Source organism: Dipodomys merriami, unplaced genomic scaffold (assembly GCF_024711535.1).
Source record: "Dipodomys merriami isolate MVZ:Mamm:240054 unplaced genomic scaffold, mDipMer1.0.p SCAF_19, whole genome shotgun sequence".
Taxonomy (NCBI): Eukaryota; Metazoa; Chordata; class Mammalia; order Rodentia; family Heteromyidae; genus Dipodomys; species Dipodomys merriami.
In genome coordinates this window covers 7,292,649-7,311,961 of record NW_027203270.1, presented here as the reverse complement: position 1 = coordinate 7,311,961, position 19,313 = coordinate 7,292,649, and the positions used below count along the sequence as shown (strand labels likewise).

Sequence of the window (19,313 nt, the reverse complement as noted above, 5' to 3'; positions counted from 1 at the left end):
TCTGCGTTGAGTCTGGCACACCTGACTGGCTCCTGTGCTGAGGGTCTTGTGGGTCAGGTGATACTGTTGTGTTTAAGGATCCTGTTCCCTTAAGTATAGACCATGCCCCCGCCACACATTTCCTGGCTTTGGCTTTGGGCAGATTACTTAACTTTTTGCCCTTAGTTTTCTCATCTGTAAGGTAATGTCTTTTATTTGGAGTTAATGTGAGGATTAAATAACATGAAAAGTTCCTAAACAGTACCAGCTTAGCAACATAACAATAATATTAGCACTTCATATTTGATCAGACTAGTGATGCCTCTTTGGTTTTAACTCTACATTATATATATCTTTTTTTTTTATTATAAAGTTTGTCTTTAGGATTTCACAGGCACTTTGTGTTTCCGTAGCAAAGGGTGGGAGCAGCCACCTTCTCTTCACTCATTTCAGCTTCTGCCTATCATAGGATTCTAGAAAAGAATGACTTTCTCCTCTGTAGCATATTCTTAAACACACTCACACGCATACACACTGACTTGCTTTCCTAAAAACCCTGAGGCCCTGCTAGCTAGAAAAGAAAGAAAACCATTCCAAGATATTTAATTGTACAGGGAGCTTACAGGATTGATCGAGAGCTTAGCTTTTTACAATAGTCCAGTGAATAAGAAATGCTCCTGACAAACGATCAATGATAGGATAATCACTCTTTATCCCCCTCCTCATTCTTACCTTCTTTCTTTCAGGAGAACAGGGTTCAGAAGTCAAAAATCTTTATAGACGCCGCTTTTAAATTAAGCAGAAAATAGACATTGACATATTTGTTAATCTCCCCTAAATCATTACCGGGGCTGGCTGCTTTGCTGTACAAGAAGACAGAGGCCCTCAGTGTTCAACACAACGGTACAACTAACTAGCCAAGAGTAGGCTTTTATTTTTAGAAAATAAATTTTTAAAAACTATTTATTCCCTAAAAACACACAAATTCTTGGTCATCTGATGTGCATTGTCAAAGTCAGTCTTGTCTTTGCTCTGTTACCTTTTTGAGGCAGCCCTTGAGGGAATGCTCCATGGTCTTCCTCAGGAGAGCCAGATCATTCTAGGTGTTAATTTCATTTGTTTTTTTTAAAGATCTAGAGTAGCTTTATTGGGTGGGCAAAATCTCTGCTGTCCTGGAGCCAGCCTTCTTTGTCTCTCCAACTTGGTGAAGCCTCTTCTATATCCTGTTCTGAGCCTTGCTCTTCACCAACTCTCCAGCTACTCTCCCTTTTTAGGCTGCTGTTAAGATCATCTGTATGCTTGGCCCCTTTCAATCCCATGTAGGGGCTTTAGAAGCAGCGAGATCTGACTCTTTTTTTTTTTTTAAATACTTTTTTTGTTGTAGAAATACTGTACAGAGGGGTTATAGTTACATGAGCAAGGTAATGAGTACATTTCCTATCAAGTACTTTACCTCCTCCTTTTTTTCCCCTACCATCCCTGCCCTCCCACCTCCACAACTACACTCCCCTTTCCTCCTCCCCTTCCCATCTAAAACTATAAAGTTCATTTTTCAACATAGTGCCTTGTACATCTCATTGTTACAATGGGTCAACCTGGATCCCTATTTAAGCATTTTGTTTTTTCCCTTCCCCTCCCCAAGTTAGAGAAGTGTATATACAAGATGCAGGGCACTGACATCAAATACAGTGAAAACAGAGGTTACCGTGGGGAAGGAACATACAGAGAAAAAAAAACACATGGTACATTATAAATACGTTAGAAACAATAGCAAGCAAGAAAAAACCACTTGTGTCCCTATCTTGGGATTCATTTCACTTGACATCACCTTATCTGGTCATATGTACATAGCTTTTGACCTTTTCTGCTTGTCCCAGAAATATACTAGTTATTGCAAATAAAGGAAACCATAGGAAACCTGTGTTTCTTTGGGCCTGGCTTACTTCACTTAATATAAGTTTTTCCAAGTCTTTCCATTTCCTAACAAATGTGGTGATGTCATTCTTTCTGATGGAGGCATAGAATTTCATTATATATATATATATATATATATATATATATATATATATATATATATATATATATATATATATATACATACACACACACATATATATATATAGAGAGAGAGAGAGAGAGAGGCCTTCATTTTCTTATTTGTAAAATAAATAACCTGTCTAAGGTTTGGGCCTCAGGATCAGATAATATATGCGAAATCATCTTACAAAACCCTTGGTACTGTTGAGATATTCAGCTTGGCATTGAGATCAACAGCTGACCAGTTCTACATCTGAGTTGTGAATGCCAACCCATGAAGTGCGTGATCCTGAAAGGTTTGAGTGCGGTGCCTAATGCACAGTAAATGCTCAGTAAATGGTGTCTTCCTATATGGCCCACATAGAGATATATGTGCATTCAAGCACAGTGTTGGTTGTTTTCCAAGAGGAAAAGGTTGAAAGGGTCTAGAACTCCCTTCTGTCCATGCCCACACACCTGCCATCCCTAGGCCTTGGCAAGGCTGTGATTTTACCTGCTTAAAATTTTAGACTTGCCTTGAACGTTGTATCCAACCCATAATGTGGGTGGGAATTACTGGAGAGCTTGTCCTGATCTTAGTTATCCAGTGGCACTCAGACCAAGTTTCAGCTTTATTAGTAGCATACTGCTATCACCACTTAGCCTTGCTGAAGTAAAATTGATAATGTTACTGAAGCACTGGTCTGCTGCCCCGGTAAGCAAGAAGAGACAGCATGACAGAGTTCAAAAGCTTTGGGGGTCAAACTAATGCAGTTGAGTCCTGACACTTGTCGCTTTCTTAGTTTGTAACTTTCCATAAGTTACATAAATTCTCAGCATCTCACTTTCCTTACCTGCAAATACCATCCCTGTAAGGTTCTTGTGAAGATGAAATGAATGACTTTACAAATTTAAACCACCTAGAATGGTACTAAGTTCCCTAACAATATTAGCATGGATTGTTGATTATATGTATTAGATAGCCAGGCGAAACTATCTTTTGAGCTGGGCAAACTTTGCATTTGATATAACTTCCCAAAACAATTATGAAATAATACAAAAAATGTCTGCTTTTTTTTTCTCAGTTTAGTGTTACCATCTTGTCCCAAGCACTTTATCATTTGCTCACACACATTTGTGTGTACACTCTCACGGCTCCACAGCCATATATGTCTAATTTGAATTATTAGTCATCTGTAGACATCATGGTCTTTTATCTGTTTACTATTTCTAAGAACATAGACTTTCTCTTGTATAACTACAATATATTTATCAAAGCACAACTACAAACATGGGTACAATACACAAATTCATGAGTCATATTAAAATTGCCTTGTACTTGCTAGGCTTGTTCTCTACCTACTTGAACTACATTCCAGCCCTGATATGTATTTTCTGTCTCCTTTTAACTGGAATAATTCTTCAACCTTTCTTAATCTTTCATGTAGAGTACAGATCAGTTTTGTAGCATGTTCATCGTTTGTGTTTGTCTTGTATTTCCCTGTAGTTAGACTCAGATCTGTGGTTTTTTGTAGGATATTATATAAGTACTATTCTGCCCTTCTCAGTACATCTAACACAGGCACAAAATGCCTGTCTGTCCTATCACTAGTGATGTCACTTTATTTGTGGTTTTGTTCACTAGGTTCATCTACTATAAAGTCATCATTTTCCCCTTTGTAATTGGCACTTTGTTAAAAGATACGCTGAGACTTTGTGAAAAATCTGTTCCCCAACAAACCTTTTTTTTGTGTGTGTGTGGGGGGGGGAGGGGGTCCAGTCGTGGGGCCTGAACTCTGGGACTGGGCACTGTCCCTCAGCTCTTCAACTCAAGGCTAGCACTCTACCACTTGAGCCACAGTACCACTTCTGGCTTTTTTCTTTTTTCTTTTGTGGTGCTGAGGAATCGAACCCAGGGCCTCATGCATGCAAAGCAAGCACTCTACCATTGAGCCACCTTCCCAGCCCCCAAACTTTTTTTTCTAATTTTTATTTTTTGCCAGTCATGGGCCTGGAACTCAGGGCCTGGGCACTGTCCATGAGCTTTTTCACTCAAAGCTAGCACTTGACTGCTTTGAGCCACAGCACCACTTCCTATTTTCTGGTGGTTAATCAGAGATAGGAATCTCACAGACTTTAATGCCTGGCTGGCTTTGAACCGTGATCCTCAGATAGGAATCTCACAGACTTTAATGCCTGGCTGGCTTTGAACCGTGATCCTCAGATCTCAGCTTTCTGAGTAGCTATGGTTACAGGCATGAGCCACTGGCACCTGACTCCCCAAAAAACTTAATTTTTTTTTTTTTGGTCCGGTCGTGGGGCCTGAACTCTGGGCCTGGGCGCTGTCCCTCAGCTCTTCAGCTCAAGGCTAGCACTCTACCACTTGAGCCACAGCGCCACTTCTGGCTTTTTTCTTTTTCCTTATGTGGTGCTGAGGAATGGAACCCAGGGCCTCAGGCATGCAAGGCAAGTGCTCTACCACTGAGCCACCTTCCCAGCCCCAGCCCCAAAAAACTTTTAAGCCACTAGTTTTAGTACCTATTGATGCTTCTTGGCAGAATCAATTATTATAATGGTTATAAAATGGTGATTTTATAATTTCATCATTCCTTCTACATTTTAATTATTACTCTGCTAGAAGGGAAAACATTCCTTTTCCATTTTCCCCCCATTTAATTATTTATATCAAGATGGATTTATATCAAGACAGATTCTTATTTTATTCCATAAATATTCTAATAAGTATCACTTACTTTGGTGTCTTAGATTTGGCCAGTGGAACGCCTTCAAACTGGCTCCTATATCCTTCTAACAGCTAACATAAAGTAACACCATCTCAGGTGCTATTTTAGAGTTTGTCACATGTTCCAAGCTTATCTCACATTTTCCATACCATATCCCTGGAGTCACCATTTCTTCTAAGTTATTTCCAATGGAAGTGAAACAGTGTTAGTTTCACTGTCACAGACATTCTTAGAAAACCATTGTAAAAGATACCATTAAGGCAAGTGCTGGTGACTCACACCTATAATCCTAGCTACTCAGGAGGCTGAGATCTAGAGATTGCAGTTCAAAGCCAGCCTGGGCAAAAAAATGGTGAGACTCTTATCTCCAGTTTACCAACAGAAAACCAGAAGCAGCTCTGTGGCTCAAAGTGGTAGAGCGCTAACCTTGAGCAAAAAGCTCAGGGACAGCACCAGGTGCTGAGTTCAAGCTCCCCAACCAACTGAAAAAATTTTTTTAAAAGATACTGTCAGCTTCCACCCATTTTTCTAGGCAGGCCCACTCATAGGAGGGGATTATGGTGTCACTCACTACTACAAGTGACAACATGGCCCAATACTGAAAATACTGATTGTTTAAGAGAGAGAAGTCAGGGGTAGAATTTGGGCATCCAAAAACAACTATAAAAATGAAATTAGAAGCCGGGCGCCAATGGCACACGCCTATAATCCTAGCTACTCAGGAAGCTAAGATCTGAGGATCATGCTTCAAAGCTAGCCCAGACAGGAAAGTCTGTGAGACACTTTTTTTTTTTTTTTTTTTTTTTGGTCCGTCATGGGGCCCAAACTCTGGGCCTAGGCACTGTCCCTCAGCTCTTCAGCTCGGCTAGCACTCTACCACTTGAGCCACAGTGCTACTTTCGGTTTTTTCTGCTTATGTGGTGCTGAGGAATCAAACCCAGGGCCTCATGCATGCAAGGCAAGCACTCTTATCACTGAGCCACCTTCCCAGCCCTCCGTGAGACTCTTATCTCCAACAAACCACCAGAAAACCAGAAGTGGCTCTGTGGCTCAAGTGGTAGAGCGCTAACCTTGAGCTAAAGAGCTGAGGCTCAGTGCCCAGGCCCAGAGTTCAAGCCCCACGACCAAACGAGTCTCAGACTTTCCTGCCAGGGCTAGCTTTGGCCAAAAAATAAAAATAAAAAAATTAGAGTCAGTTGCCAGTGGTTCACATATGTGATTCTAGCTACTCAGGAGGCCAAGATCTGAAGATTGTAGATTGAAGCCAGCCTAGGCCATGAGTTCAAGCCCCAATACGGCACTAAAATAGAAAAACATGGGGTCAGAGGCATGGCACAGTTGCTAGAGCATTAGCCAGTAAGCTAATGTGTTAGGAGCCAAGTTTGAGTTTCCGTCTCATACTGAAAAAGGCAAAGGAAACCCTAGGTGCTATAGTTACATCCCTGGTCTGTTAACATGCGTTTATGTATACTACTTACTGCTCGGCTCATTCAGCAGCCCAAGGCTGTTTATGGCTTATGATACATAGTAGCATAAAGAGCAAGGCCTGTTTTCAGACAGGCATGACTGAAACAGAGCTTTCTATTCTGCATCCCAACACCTGAGCTCATGTATTTGTCAGCTTTGGCAACAAAGCACATCAGATTGTCCCCAACACCAGGGACAGTCACCCACTGCTCCTTCAGCTACACTTATTTTTCCTTACTAGGCAGGCAGTTAAATTTTCAGTATTGATTGCAGATTCTATTTTGAAAGCAATTAGGAAGGAAAGTACAATATAGCAACACCTCTACTAGGACTCAATTGACTGGGGGAGGGGTTCTCCTTGTTATAAGAATTCTAGTTTCTTCTCTGTTAAGTGAAGGTATAGTATGCTTACATCCTCTGTGGCCCACATGGCGGGGGCAGGGATACCTTTGCCTTTTTTACTCTTCTTTTTCTCTTAGCCCAAGAACCAGAAGATCTCTATCACCTTAGGCAGTGATTGGCCTGATCCACTGAGCTGACACAAGACACTTGGATCTGGCTCTAATTTAGATTGGATTCCAAACCCAACATTAGAATCTGTGAGGAACTGAAGTTTGCAATATTACAGTCAGGGGCTCACCAGTTTGACAGATGACTGGTGTGGACATAGAGAAACCAGAACTGCAAGTTTGTGCCCAGCATAGGGGTAGCTCTCCCACCCACATCCCTCACCTAGACTAGTCCAGCTGCTTTAACACTGGTAATTGAGTGATGTATAGCAGCCGTGCCTTGTGGGCAGGTAGCGAGCTGATTGGAGGTTCAGGCCTCTAGGTGGTGTTTCACCTACCTGGGAAGGCAGAGCTGCCATCACTGCTTTCCTACCGGTGACCTCCACAGGAAAAGAGGACATGTGGGCTCCCCATGGCGAGGGAAGGACAGGACTGATAGCTCACAGAGTCCTGTCATGCACCAAAGAGATGTGAAGTCGGCCAAGAGCTGGCCCCAGAGGGAAGCCTACCAGAACGATGGTTGCTTCTGTGCTGAGATTCCTAGTCACCACCAAGTGTGACAGGCAGCTTTATCTAATTGCAGGCACCCCAGAGCTGAGCTCAGCTGAGCGGAAGGAGCTGGAGAACAAGATGAAGGAGCGGGAGGAATTTCTAATTCCCATTTACCATCAGGTAGCTGTACAGTTTGCTGACTTGCACGACACACCAGGCCGGATGCAGGAGAAGGGTGTTATTAACGTAAGTGTCATGGTGCCTCTCCTCCGAATTGTCAAAGACCCATGAGTTTGTCATGTACACAGGCCCACAAGCAGGGGGTCATTAAGGCCGATGAAGACAGCTTGTATAGACAAAGCCATTTCAAAGTTGTTTTTCCTGTTTTATACATCTATTATCATCTTGAAAACAATTGTGATTTAGGTTTCCATAGACTCCTGAGGAAGCAGACTCCATTTTACTAAGGGGGAAACCGAGTTACACATGCCTTTATTGGTGACAGATGCCCAGGTGGATTCCTGCAGGGTCGAGGTTCCAATAGTAGCTGATTCACTTTTGATCTGCATTCAAGTTGTTTGAGCCATATGCTCAAAGATACCTCCTTCCACTCTGGCTCTCTTCCCCTAGAACCTCAGTCATTATGGAGGGAATGTATGCTGAGTCTGAGGCTGGCCACAGTGCTGTGGCCTGCAGAATAGTTGTAGTTGGGGGGCATCTGAAGGTGACGAGAGCTCATGGCTGGCTCTGGAGTCTGTGAAAGGCTTGCCTAGAAAATAGGAATTGGGAAAGACTAGGGTTTGAATGCAGGGCATTATATGCTATCACTCAAGCTACACCTCGAGTCACAGCACAGTTTTGTCTGTGTAGTTCCCTCAGGCTGAGTGCTGAGCAAGGATTAGGGCTGGGGTGACTAATTCTTTTTTTGGTTGTTGGTCATGGGGCTTGAACTTGGGGCCTGGGCACTGTTCCTGAGCTGTTCTGCTCAAGGCTAGCTCTCTACCACTTGGCCACAGCGCAACTTCCAGTTTTTTGGTGATTAATTGGAGGGAAAAATCTCTCAGACTTTCCTGCCTAGTCTGGCTTTGAACCACGATCTTCATATCTCAGCCTCCTAAGTAGCTAGGATTATAGGCATGAGCCATAAAGCCCAGCTGACTAAGCTTATTCTTATCTGCCTGTAGGACATCCTAGATTGGAAAACATCTCGTACCTTCTTCTACTGGCGGCTGAGGCGTCTCCTGCTGGAGGATCTAGTCAAGAAGAAAATCCACAATGCCAACCCCGAGCTGACTGATGGCCAAATCCAGGCCATGTTGAGACGTTGGTTTGTAGAAGTGGAAGGAACAGTGAAGGTAGGTAGTAATTGCTTCTCACCCCCACCTGAGGCTTATCACCTAAGAATCCACATGCTTCCAGGGGCACAAGTGGGGGGAGCCTAGAATCTAAGCTGAATCTTAGCCCTATTTTTCATACACATAGCCCAGAAACATGTGCGACATCGCAGAACATATTTTCATCTCACACAGTCATTTAGCAAACTCAGATACTGCACTAGGCCTTGGGGACATGGCAGTAAAAGAGAAAGTCATTGGTCCTGCACAACAGTGTGGCTGGGGCTAAACTCAGCAAGGAGCAGAGTTACCGAGCATGGAGCTCAGACACCCAAACTTGGGAAAGGAGGAGGGAGACTTCAGGAGGAAGTGGTATCTTAGCAGAGACAAAAACAAAGTGGGAACAAATGTGAAGAAAAGATTGGATTGTAGGGGCAGGGAAAGAATGAATGTGTCAGGCAGAAGAAATAGTATGTTCCAAGGCATAATAGCAAAAGCAGCATGCATCCAAGGAACTGCAAATCTTTCAAGATGACTCAGAGATTGGGTGCCAATAATAAAAGGGAAGAGACCTAATTTGCACAAGGCTCTGTAAGCCGCCAAGGGCTCTGGACTTGGTCTTGAGATCTGTGGAAGTCACTGGAGTATTGTTAGCAGCAGGGTAACATTTTCTGATTTCTATTTTATAAACACCACTTGGGGAGCTTTGGAGGATAGACTCAAAAGGAGTAGAAGCAGGAGGCCTAATAGGACATGATAGTACTATAATGTAAGACAGAGGGGGATGCTAGGACCACAACTGAAGATCTGATTTCAAGTCAGAGGTTGAAGGAAGAAACTATGCACCTGCCATAGTCTCAGGGTGATCTCATGGAAAGTGCTTGAGCCTTGCAGCAGTGATCTCATTGAGATACTTGCTCTTGGGCTGGGATGAGACAGGACAGGGTGACATAACCGAGCAAGAGCACCTGTCTTTGCTCCTAGGAGAGGGAGGCAGGGGAGTGAGAGGAAAGGAGGGAAAGAGAATGTATATGCAGCATTGACACTCTATGTATGTGTGTGCATGTGTGTGTATATACAGATACATATATTTATCAGAATTAGTGGTAATAGAGGCTCAAAGTTTATTTGTCTTATCTTTCTGAAAATGACATGATGGTCTTGATGGAGGCTGATGGTGGTGGCATGAAGGTCCTGTCCTATGAAGAGTCACTTTAGCCTTCTTGGAAAGTGTTGCTTGAAGTCTCAGCTAATTGTTCTCAGAAAGGAGCACCAAGGATTCAGCGGTAGTTTTGCAGCTAGTAAAGTAGGATACTTCAGAGATTCACCTTTGTGTTAAGTCTGCCCGAGTTCTTTATGACTGAAAAGCTATTTTGGATAAATATCTCAGATATGCAGCAAGGGAACACAGCATTCTCCAACATTTGGTTCAGGTTAAGGTCAGGCCATGGTATCATAATTGACTGAGACAATTTTGTCAGTGGCTACTGGCAGCTTCCAGTGGAAGTTGGCATTGAAAGTCACGCAAGTGTAAAATAAGAGGTTGTTCTCTAGTTAAGAGTGGCCAGCTAGGTAAATGGAGTGTGTGTGTATATGTGGCCCACACGCCTTCCTACCACATTAGTTACTAATGGACATGCACAGCCTCAGTGGGCTCAAGGATGAGGAGAAGGAATAGCTTCCCTCCAAGCGTAAAGTGAGGAGCGAGGCCCCTCACTTTCTCCTTAGCATCCTGCTCCCAGGAGACTAGTGTGTCTGAAGAAACAGGTCATTGTTATCTCTCCTCAAAGGAGAGAGCAATAAGAGCATAGGCTCCTGGCTGGAACTCAAGTGTACAAGACACCTCCCAGCCCCACAGTTCAGGAAGGAGTTGTCCAAACACTGGGGACCAACTTTACCCACGAACTGAGATTATTTCCCTTGCCTCTGACTACAAAGGACGTACTCCAGGGGACAGAAGGAGGGAAAGGAAGGACGACAGATCTTGTAAAGTCAGGGTCTGTGGCTTTGAAACCTCCTTCCACATTGTGCAGGCTCAGCAGGACCTAGTCAGTGTGGGGTGGGTGATAAAATCTTCAGCGCCCTTGAGAGAAGAAAGTGTTGCAGTGTTCAGAAGCCCGTGTGCTGCTTCTGAAGGGCTGACACCAAAGCTGCTTGATATTAGGAAATGGCTTAAAACCACCTATTCCTATTTTTTTAATTCTTCAAACAGCCCCAGATCCATCTCTCAAGTACAAAGATGAGCTGAGACCAGACTATGACTTTACACCAAGAAGTGACCCTCTGATCCTCATTGTGGTTACTAGTAAGGAAAGACATGTCAGGATAAGCATCTGCAAGCTGTGCTTTTGTGTTCTTTGACCCCAGTGAATTTGTTTTCTTAATCTTAATGCTGAAAAAAAAGGGGGGGGGGGATTTCCAGGACAGAAAGTTGGAGGCAGTAGGATGTTCTATAACTGAGCAATATAATTCTTTTGTTTCCCTTAGCTGTATCTGTTACCATGACTTACAGAATTCTGTTTGAGTCCACTGGGACAGTCCTTTTGTAGGAAATAGTTGAGTTTATGGTTCATAGTTTCACTGCAGCCAGAAGCAAAGCAGCACTACAGCTCCCTGGGAAAAAAAAAGTGTCGTTTGAATTGTAAGAACACGGAACGCACTGGTTTCATGTGCATGTTTCCTGTGTTGATTGCTAGCTCACACAATTTGAAGTATGTGGTTTTGCAAATAGGCCAATTGATTTGTTATCCCAAAACAGTAAAAGTTGAGATTAGGACTCTTCTTGGAACACTGAAAATGTGGGGTTTAGAATTCCATAAACTTTTGGGATATCAGCTTTGTACTTACTGGCATAGGCATATTTTTTAAGCTTCCAATTCCTCATTTATAAAATGAGAATGATGTTTATAACACAGTAGGCTTCAGTGAGCTGAAATGAAATAAAGCATGAAGCACATTGCCTTCAGCCCAGCATGTTAGAACTTAAAAAAATAACCTTGGCTAGGAGTTAAAGGTATATGATTTCATGGTATTGATAGTTGGCTCCTGAACACCAGAACTGTTAGGAGAGGTGCTTGGATTTAGCTCTTCAAAGGTTCCCACAGCTACTGTCCAGTAGCCTTACTCCCTCTTATTCTGAATTTCCAAAGAGAATAAATGCACAAGGGAGGCCCTTGTGAGGGTAATAGAGGAAAAGTACTTGGTATTCACTGTCCTTAAAGCTACCTACAAGTCTCATGTACTTCTACAAGAGCAGAGAGTAAGGGTAAAGGCAGAACTAGATAGGTCCTTCTTGCCGGTGTGGAACTGATTGGGTACCTCTCAAGAGGGTTCAGCAAGCCATTTGGGCTCATGAGGCCTTTTGGTGTTATATTCTACAGCCTCTGAGAAAAAAACAACAACAAAAAACATTGTTTCCTGGGCTTCCTTTGGACATATCTTAAACTTGTATTTTTAGACATATTGAAAATGTCTTTACAAAATTTCATTTATTCTGGGAGGTGTGTCACGTCCCACCCAACTGGGTAGTTGGCTCCTAGAAGTCCAGGTCAGAGCTGGAAAGAACCCCTGGCAGGCAGTGACTCTAAGCGGCTTCCCAGGGGAGTTGTTTGTAGGGCATGGAAATTGGGAGCTACAGGTACTGCCCTGGTTCCTACTCCCTGTTCCTATTGTGCATTGCCCATAAAGGGTTTGGCAGCAATTCTGTATGTTTAAAATGAAACTTCCCAAATAGTTCGTTTAGATTTTGTAATATAGACTAATTACTACATACAATTAGTGAGGCTGAGTGGTGCCTGAGATATTATCCACTGATAGAATGTCTGTTGAGCATGTAGAGCAGGCAGGGTTGTGATGTGATTGGTATTATCTGATGGTAGAGTTTTCAGGCAGGTGAAGTGTATCGTGGCCTATCATAAGATGAACAGCCCAGTCTCTTACACCTGTTTAAAATCCACACTGGATACTGGGAATTATCAGCCACATTCTCACCACTATAAGAAGAAAAACAATGCCTTTTTCTCTGGAAATAGAGTCGGCCTATCCTTCGGGTGGCTGGAATGAGTCTTGCAACTCCCCTAGAAAGGCAGGCCAGGACCTATAACCTCCACAGCCTAATGGAAGGTAGCAAATTAACTCAGAGCAGTCTATTAGTCTTCCCAGGTCTGCTGAGGCAAACCAGTGGCATTGTGGGTACGTACATTTGTTTACTCTTGATAAAAATGCAATTGATTAGGAATCATGACACCTTTGCCTACCCTGAGCTACAACTAGTCTACGCTCTGTTGAGGTTGGGTGTTGTGGTTGTCATCTAGTTGTGCTTTGAGTAAACATCAGATCTTTTATATGCAGAGTCCATGTTTTCAATTAACTGTGAAACTTAGAATGTGTTGCCGTAGTCTTGTCTGGGAACTTTTTAAATGTTTAAACTCCTATCAAACTTAGTGACTGCAGGAGAGCAAGACACAAGAGTTTTCTCTAGAGGGTAGCTGGCTTTCTAGTGTAGTGTCTGAGCATCATTAGAAGCAGGCATCTCGTTAGCTAATACATTACACCAATCAAGGAGAGTTATCTTAAGCCACAATTAATCTGCTCCCTGGCATATGTTGATAGGAAAGCATCATGCTGTTTCTTAATTAAAAGCAAACGGATTAAAAATGATTAATAAGAGTATTAAATATTCTCCTAAACTAAAGGCTTTGGGATTCTTGGGCAAATCTGGTTAGTTTTTGGGTTTTGTTTTGTGTTTTATTTCCCCATTCTGAAATCCAAGAAGCATTTTTTCATCCTTCACAATTCTGAGGAAGGTATACGTCCCCAAACCATAGAGAAGCCTAAATTACCAGTGAAGGAAATGCTAAAGTTTAAGTGGCAGTAGTTGGAGCCCAGGTGTTTCCATCCCTAGGTGAGCCATATACCTGAAGACAAGTCATGTATGGAAAGTGCTACACCCACCTCTGCATGTACAGTGGGGCTTGCTGTGGCGAACACTGCCCTGCCAGGCGCGTTGCAGTGACCTTAGACCTACTGCTGATGACAGAGATGGGGCAAATTGAGAGGCAGCCAAAGCTCACTGTTAATGCTTAGTCCCAGGGATCCCTACCCTTCCCATGTGAAGAATGCCTGAAGGGTTTTTCAGAAGCATAGAAGTCAATGAAATGTCTCATAGTAACTACTCACAGCTAGCCAAGTCACCAGCTAAGTTAGGGAAAAGAATGTCTGAAAAGAAATTGTTTTTCAAAGGCATGGAATAGGTTAGAATACAGCTTTGTTTCTTGCCGCTGGATGCCTGTCAGGTAAACTGAGAACATTTCCTCTGTACCTCCCAGGCCCTGGGTTTTCTGTATTCCCCTAGCCCCTGAGAGTCCCTAGTGCACCCACCTCATAAATTACAGCACCGAACTCATTGTCATTCTGACTTTGGCTTCGTTAGTGATAACAGAGAAGGATAGCGCACCTTTAAATGACGAGCTTTGTGTTTAATTACCCAAACAAAATGACATAAATATGAATGAGCCCTAATGGTGGTACTTGGTTTTCCGGAAACCATTAACAAAACGATTCCTAAATGATTTGTAAAGAAAATGAGAGGAGGAGAGAGCAAGGAGAAGGCTATTAGGCTTCTAACACACTCCTGAATTATTATGTAGTCAACTACCTAGGAAATACTCAGCTAAATGATCTTGAAAAAAAGGAGGTGAGAGGTGGGTGGTTGAGACTTTCAGGGCTGTCGACTTCTTGACCCTTTTGAATACTCTCATAGCTAATAAAATAGGGTTGCTTTCTGCCCTGGTGGCTACATACTATAGCAGCAAAACCACACTGACATTAGTCCTCCCTCGGTGGCTCCATAAAAGCGGGTAACAACCACAGAGGATTCCCAGCCTAGGGGAATCTGCCAGACCTTGCTGGGGCCAGAGACATCAGACTCCTCTCCCCTCCCCCAGTCACTTTACTCAATTGGGCTTTTGTGGCATAGGCTGGCAAGAGTGTGGTGCGAGCCCCAATACACTAGGAAAACATCTGCACAAATCAAAGGGAGAGGAGGCCAGGTCCCTGGGGGAGGTTTATCCTCTCCTCCTCCAGTGCCAACTGTTAAGATTTGTACAGGTCTTGGGAGTGAACTTTCCAGTACTGAGCAGCCAGGTGTCCATGCCTGACCCCCAGCTCATCTGTTTACAGGCCTATATTTGGGACAATAACAAGGATCTGGTGGAGTGGCTGGAGAAACAGCTGACAGAGGAAGATGGTGCCCGCTCGGTGATAGAGGAGAACATCAAGTACATCAGCAGAGACTACGTCCTCAAGCAGATCCGCAGGTGCGCCCCGCAGTAGAGCCTCTCCACACTAGGGGACTAATTCGTTTGGAATTAAAACATTGGCACGGCCAGGCTCTTGCCTGCCTGTAATCCTAGCTACTCAGGAGGCTGAGATCTGAGGATCAGGGTTGGAAGCCAGCCTGGGCAGAAGTTCATGAGACTCTTTTCTCCAACAAACTTCCCAAAAAAAGTCAGAAGTGGAACTGTGGTTCAAGTGGTAGAGCACTAACCTTGAGCTCAGGCACAGTCCCCAGATCCTAAGTTCAAGCCCCAGGACTGGTGCACACTAACACACAAAGAAAAGTTTGGCGCAGACCATGAGGTGATGATGCTTCCTCCAACTTTGTGGCCTCTTGCTATCTGAAACTGACCTACAAATACATCCCTGAGCCACCGTTCCTTACGGTTCTTCCCCAGCCTGGTCCTCAGGGGGCTTCTCAGCTTGACGCCCACTCTGAACAGAGATTATCACACTGGGTGAACTGTTCTGGGAGGAAGGAAAGCTGACTGGGTGGTAGCTAAAACTATTTGGAAGACTGAGGATGTAGCTCAGTGGTAGAGTACTTACCTAACATGTGCTATAGGTTGGATCCCTAGCACCACAGAAAAAATAACACTATTTGAAAATATTTCCCTTATGTTTTGGGGGTTTTTTTGGGTCGGTCGTAGGGCTTGAACTCTGGGCATGGGTGCTGTCCCTGAGCTCTTCAGCTCAAAGCTAGCACTCTACCACTTGAGCCTCTTCCAGTTTTCTGGTAGTTAATTGGAGATAAGAGTCTCATGGACTTTCCTGTCCTGGCTGTCTTTGAACCTCAATCCTCAGATCTCAGCCTCCTGAGTACCTAGGATCAGACATGAACCACTGGTGCCCAGCTTGGAAATATTTCCCCTATGTGAAAGTGTTAACAGCTTGTATATCTGCACCAACTTTACTTGTTGCTTATGTTTTACCCCATTTATCACTTGTATGCTCACTCCAGGAACAAGAATAGTCTCACAGTAACAATGGTAAAAATCAACGTTAGTAATATTAAAAACTTGCATCTAAAAGTAGGACTGAGAAGGTGGAAACTTGCATCTAAAAGTAGGACTGAGAAGGTGGCTCAGTGGTAGAGCGCTTGCCTTGCATTCATGAGGCCCTGGGTTCGATTCCACAGCACCACATAAGCAGAAAAGACTGAAAATGGCACTGTGGCTCAAGTAGTTAGTGAGTTCCACCTCCTGGTCAAAGTGGTATTCAGTGTCTCTGTATAAGTACTGATTTGCACACTTCCCATAGAAGTTTCTTAGCACCCACTGATAACTCTTACTTGAGCCAGTCAATAACTTTGGACTCCGTAACTTGATGAAAACTTTAACTCCTGTTATCACCACCACTCAGACCCTACAACCACAAATCCTCCATCCTCCCCAATTCACTTGTTATATTCATTAGTGTGAACTGTTGTATCTAGTTTTCACTAGTTTGTAATTCACTTTTATTCTTCTATTGGTGTCAGAGTGCCCTTTCCTGTAGTTTCCACTGTCAGTGCCCCTCTTTTGTGCCAGTCTGGGAGCTTGAACTCAGGTCATGGGATGCTGCCCCTTGGCTTTTTCACTCAGACTGGTACTCTACCACTGGAGCCACAGCTCTGCTTCCTGAATTGTTTGTGTGGTTAATTGGAGGTAAGAGTCTCACACACTTTGCCCCCGTTGGCTTTGAAGCACGAGCCTCAGATTTCAGCCTCCTGAGTAGCTAGGATTAGAGGTTTGAGCCACTGGCCACCCTTTTGGACATTTGTACTTGGACATTTGAACCTACTGGTTCATTTGTACTACACAGTGGCTGCTAGGAACATTTTTAATGTGGAAAGAATGAGATGAGGCCATGGTAGCATGTCCACCGGTGGATCTTAAAGCTGCCTGACAAGACTCTTGTGCTTGTCTCTGTTCTTCACCATCCCAATCTTCTTCTCCAGCTTGGTGCAGGCCAATCCAGAGGTTGCCATGGATTCCATTGTCCACATGACTCAGCACATCTCACCCACTCAGCGAGCGGAAGTCGTCCGGATCCTTTCCACAATGGATTCTCCTTCTACGTAGGACAAGCTCCCCACCCAGCCCCTGCCCTGTCTGGAGAAAAGGACTAGAGCTGCCCCGCACAATGGAAACCACTGTAATGGGAAGGCACACTGGATTCCATGTGGTATTTTCTTCCCCTTGAGTGTTTCGGGTTAAATGTGACATCTGGTACCCAGGACCACAAAGGCCTGGTCCACCTACACCATTCAGTATTTATTACTCCAGCTGAAATGACAGTCCTCTCTCCCTGCACAGGGCTGAGAAGGCAATGAAGGGTACAAGCATGTACCTTGAGGTCTTACAAAAGCAGGGCTGCTGCCTTTCTTGTCCTGCCAGCCCCTAAGCCCCAGCACAGGACCATGTGAACAGTTTGCAAGCATCAGCCGCCCCCCTGCCCCATGAGCCGCAGCCATAGGCAGCAGAGGAGGGCTGGGGCAGAGGAGGAGAAGAGACATCGAATCCATCGTTCATACCCCCTACAGCCCGGCACACACCGGGCACTGGAGAGGAACCAGTCCCTGTTTAACCACACCAAGATCTCTGTTGACAAGGAAATATTAAGAGCACAAGGTCTAATGCAAGCCCCATGAGAATTCAAAGATGAGGGAAAGCCATGACCAGAAAAGCAGACCAAAAATAGACCGACTTATGGTTCTTGATTTGTGGACCTCCTCCTTGAGATGACATCTTAGTGCTCACGGACAGATGACATACCACCCTGCTTGTCACTAAGAACTCAAGCCGGTGTGTGAGCACCCCTGCGCCATGCAGTAGCCTGAACTGGTGGAGGCCTAGCCGGAGGAGCTGGCTCTCTTTTCTGTCAGTGATAGAAACTTATGCCACAAAGGGAGTGGGACACAAGAAAAAGAGTAGGACATGAAAAGAGAAGTCTCCTCTTAGAAAATGGAAGGTCGTGAAGCCTGGAGCTTTGCTGGTCACGAAGACTCACAGTGCCTAGGGAGTCACTTACCCTACTCCAGGGCAGCTCCCCCGGCCCTGGGATTTGCCCCTTTCCAGAATGTACACAGGCAGCAGGTATGGCAGATCTCCCCCGGCTGCCCACAGGATCCTGGTGACAGCTGTGCTCCGAGGTCCGGGCACCAGCCTTCCTGGTGTGTAGAGGTTCTCAGGAACACAGCCCACACGCCCTTAAGACCCTTACACCTCAGTCATGGTGCTCATGTCTGCCAGGCTTTCTGGCCCCTCCGGGCCAGTAGCAGGGGCCTCCTCAGGGGTGGGGGAGAGAGCTTATTTTCAACAACCACTTTATCTAACAAAGGAGCTTACTGATTCCCCTGTTGGTATGCCTAAAGCAAGAGTGGCAGGTGATCGGGCTGGTGTAGCATCCGGCTCCTACAGTGCAGCTAATTGCATTTGGCACTGAAAACCAAGGAGGAAATCACTAAGATGCCATAGAAGCAGTGGAATGAAGACTTCAGCTTGGAGCCTTTATCCTGGAGTGGATGCACGCGAGCGAGCCCTCACGGAGAATGAGTGGGCCTCCTCAGCCATGGCAGAAGTGCAGCTGATGCCCAGGAGTCGGCCTCCACCTGCCCTGGAGTTCAGAGTACAGCAGTTCCGCACCTTCAAAGAAGGGCAAGAAAAGATGGGGGGGAGGGCAGTGTTCACCCTGCTATGTACTTGCTTTCCTAGTAGATAAGGATAGGACTCATCCCTGCCTAGATCTCTCACCTCCACACTTTTGATGCAAATGCATCAAATCCACATAGCCATGGGTGAGCCTAAAGCATCCACTCCCCAGGAGGCGCCTGGCATTTCTTCAGAGGTGGAGTGGGCTCTGCTCATTTAGCTCCCCTGGCCCTACCAAATGATGACACATTAAAGAAATAAGTTTCCTCTCCAGAACCCCGCAGTGCCTACTCTCCCATCCCCAAGACAGGGGTTTTTCATATGGAGAAGCCAGAAAGAGCCACAGCACATGAGCAATCTGATATTCCCACAGCCCATTACACATGCAAGGTTACTGAGGCAGGAGGAGGATAAATGATGTATTGACCAAGACTAGCTTGAGCTGAGATTGCCATATTATCTGTTCACGTCGTTCACAAAGCAGCCTTCACTCGTGTCAGTGAGAATTCGATGGACACATGCCCTGACGAGCAAGGAGCTTCAGTTCAATGCACTCTTTTCACATTTTGTTGAAATAAACATCCACATTTGTAGAAGAGCCACAGTTTGTCATTTCAGCCCCTGCCCAGCTGCCCAGTCACTTGCTCTGCTCTCAGCAAGGCTGCAGGAGCTCAGCGAGGAAGCTGCCCTTGGCCTGCTCGGTCTGGGCTGAAGCAAGGTAAAATTCTGCAAGGCCGCTAACATCCCACCCCACAGCGTAATGGGAATTCTTGAGTGTGTTTTTCCATAGAAAAATCTACCTGC

At 44.7% G+C, this 19,313-nt stretch overlaps 1 protein-coding gene across 8 annotated transcripts in view; it reads left to right on the top strand.

Moving 5' to 3' along the window:
- Acaca (acetyl-CoA carboxylase alpha) overlaps window positions 1–19,105 on the top strand; it is a 297,113-nt gene extending 278,008 nt beyond the window's left edge. For all 8 annotated transcript variants that reach the window (XM_070027132.1, XM_070027130.1, XM_070027131.1 and 5 more), the window contains 4 exons: window positions 7,299–7,453; window positions 8,392–8,562; window positions 14,722–14,858; window positions 16,817–19,105. In XM_070027132.1, coding sequence (XP_069883233.1) covers window positions 7,299–7,453; window positions 8,392–8,562; window positions 14,722–14,858; window positions 16,817–16,940 — 587 coding nt within the window. In that variant the 3' untranslated portion in view covers window positions 16,941–19,105. The remainder of the gene's footprint in view (window positions 1–7,298; window positions 7,454–8,391; window positions 8,563–14,721; window positions 14,859–16,816) is intronic.
- Window positions 19,106–19,313: the final 208 nt, after the last annotated feature.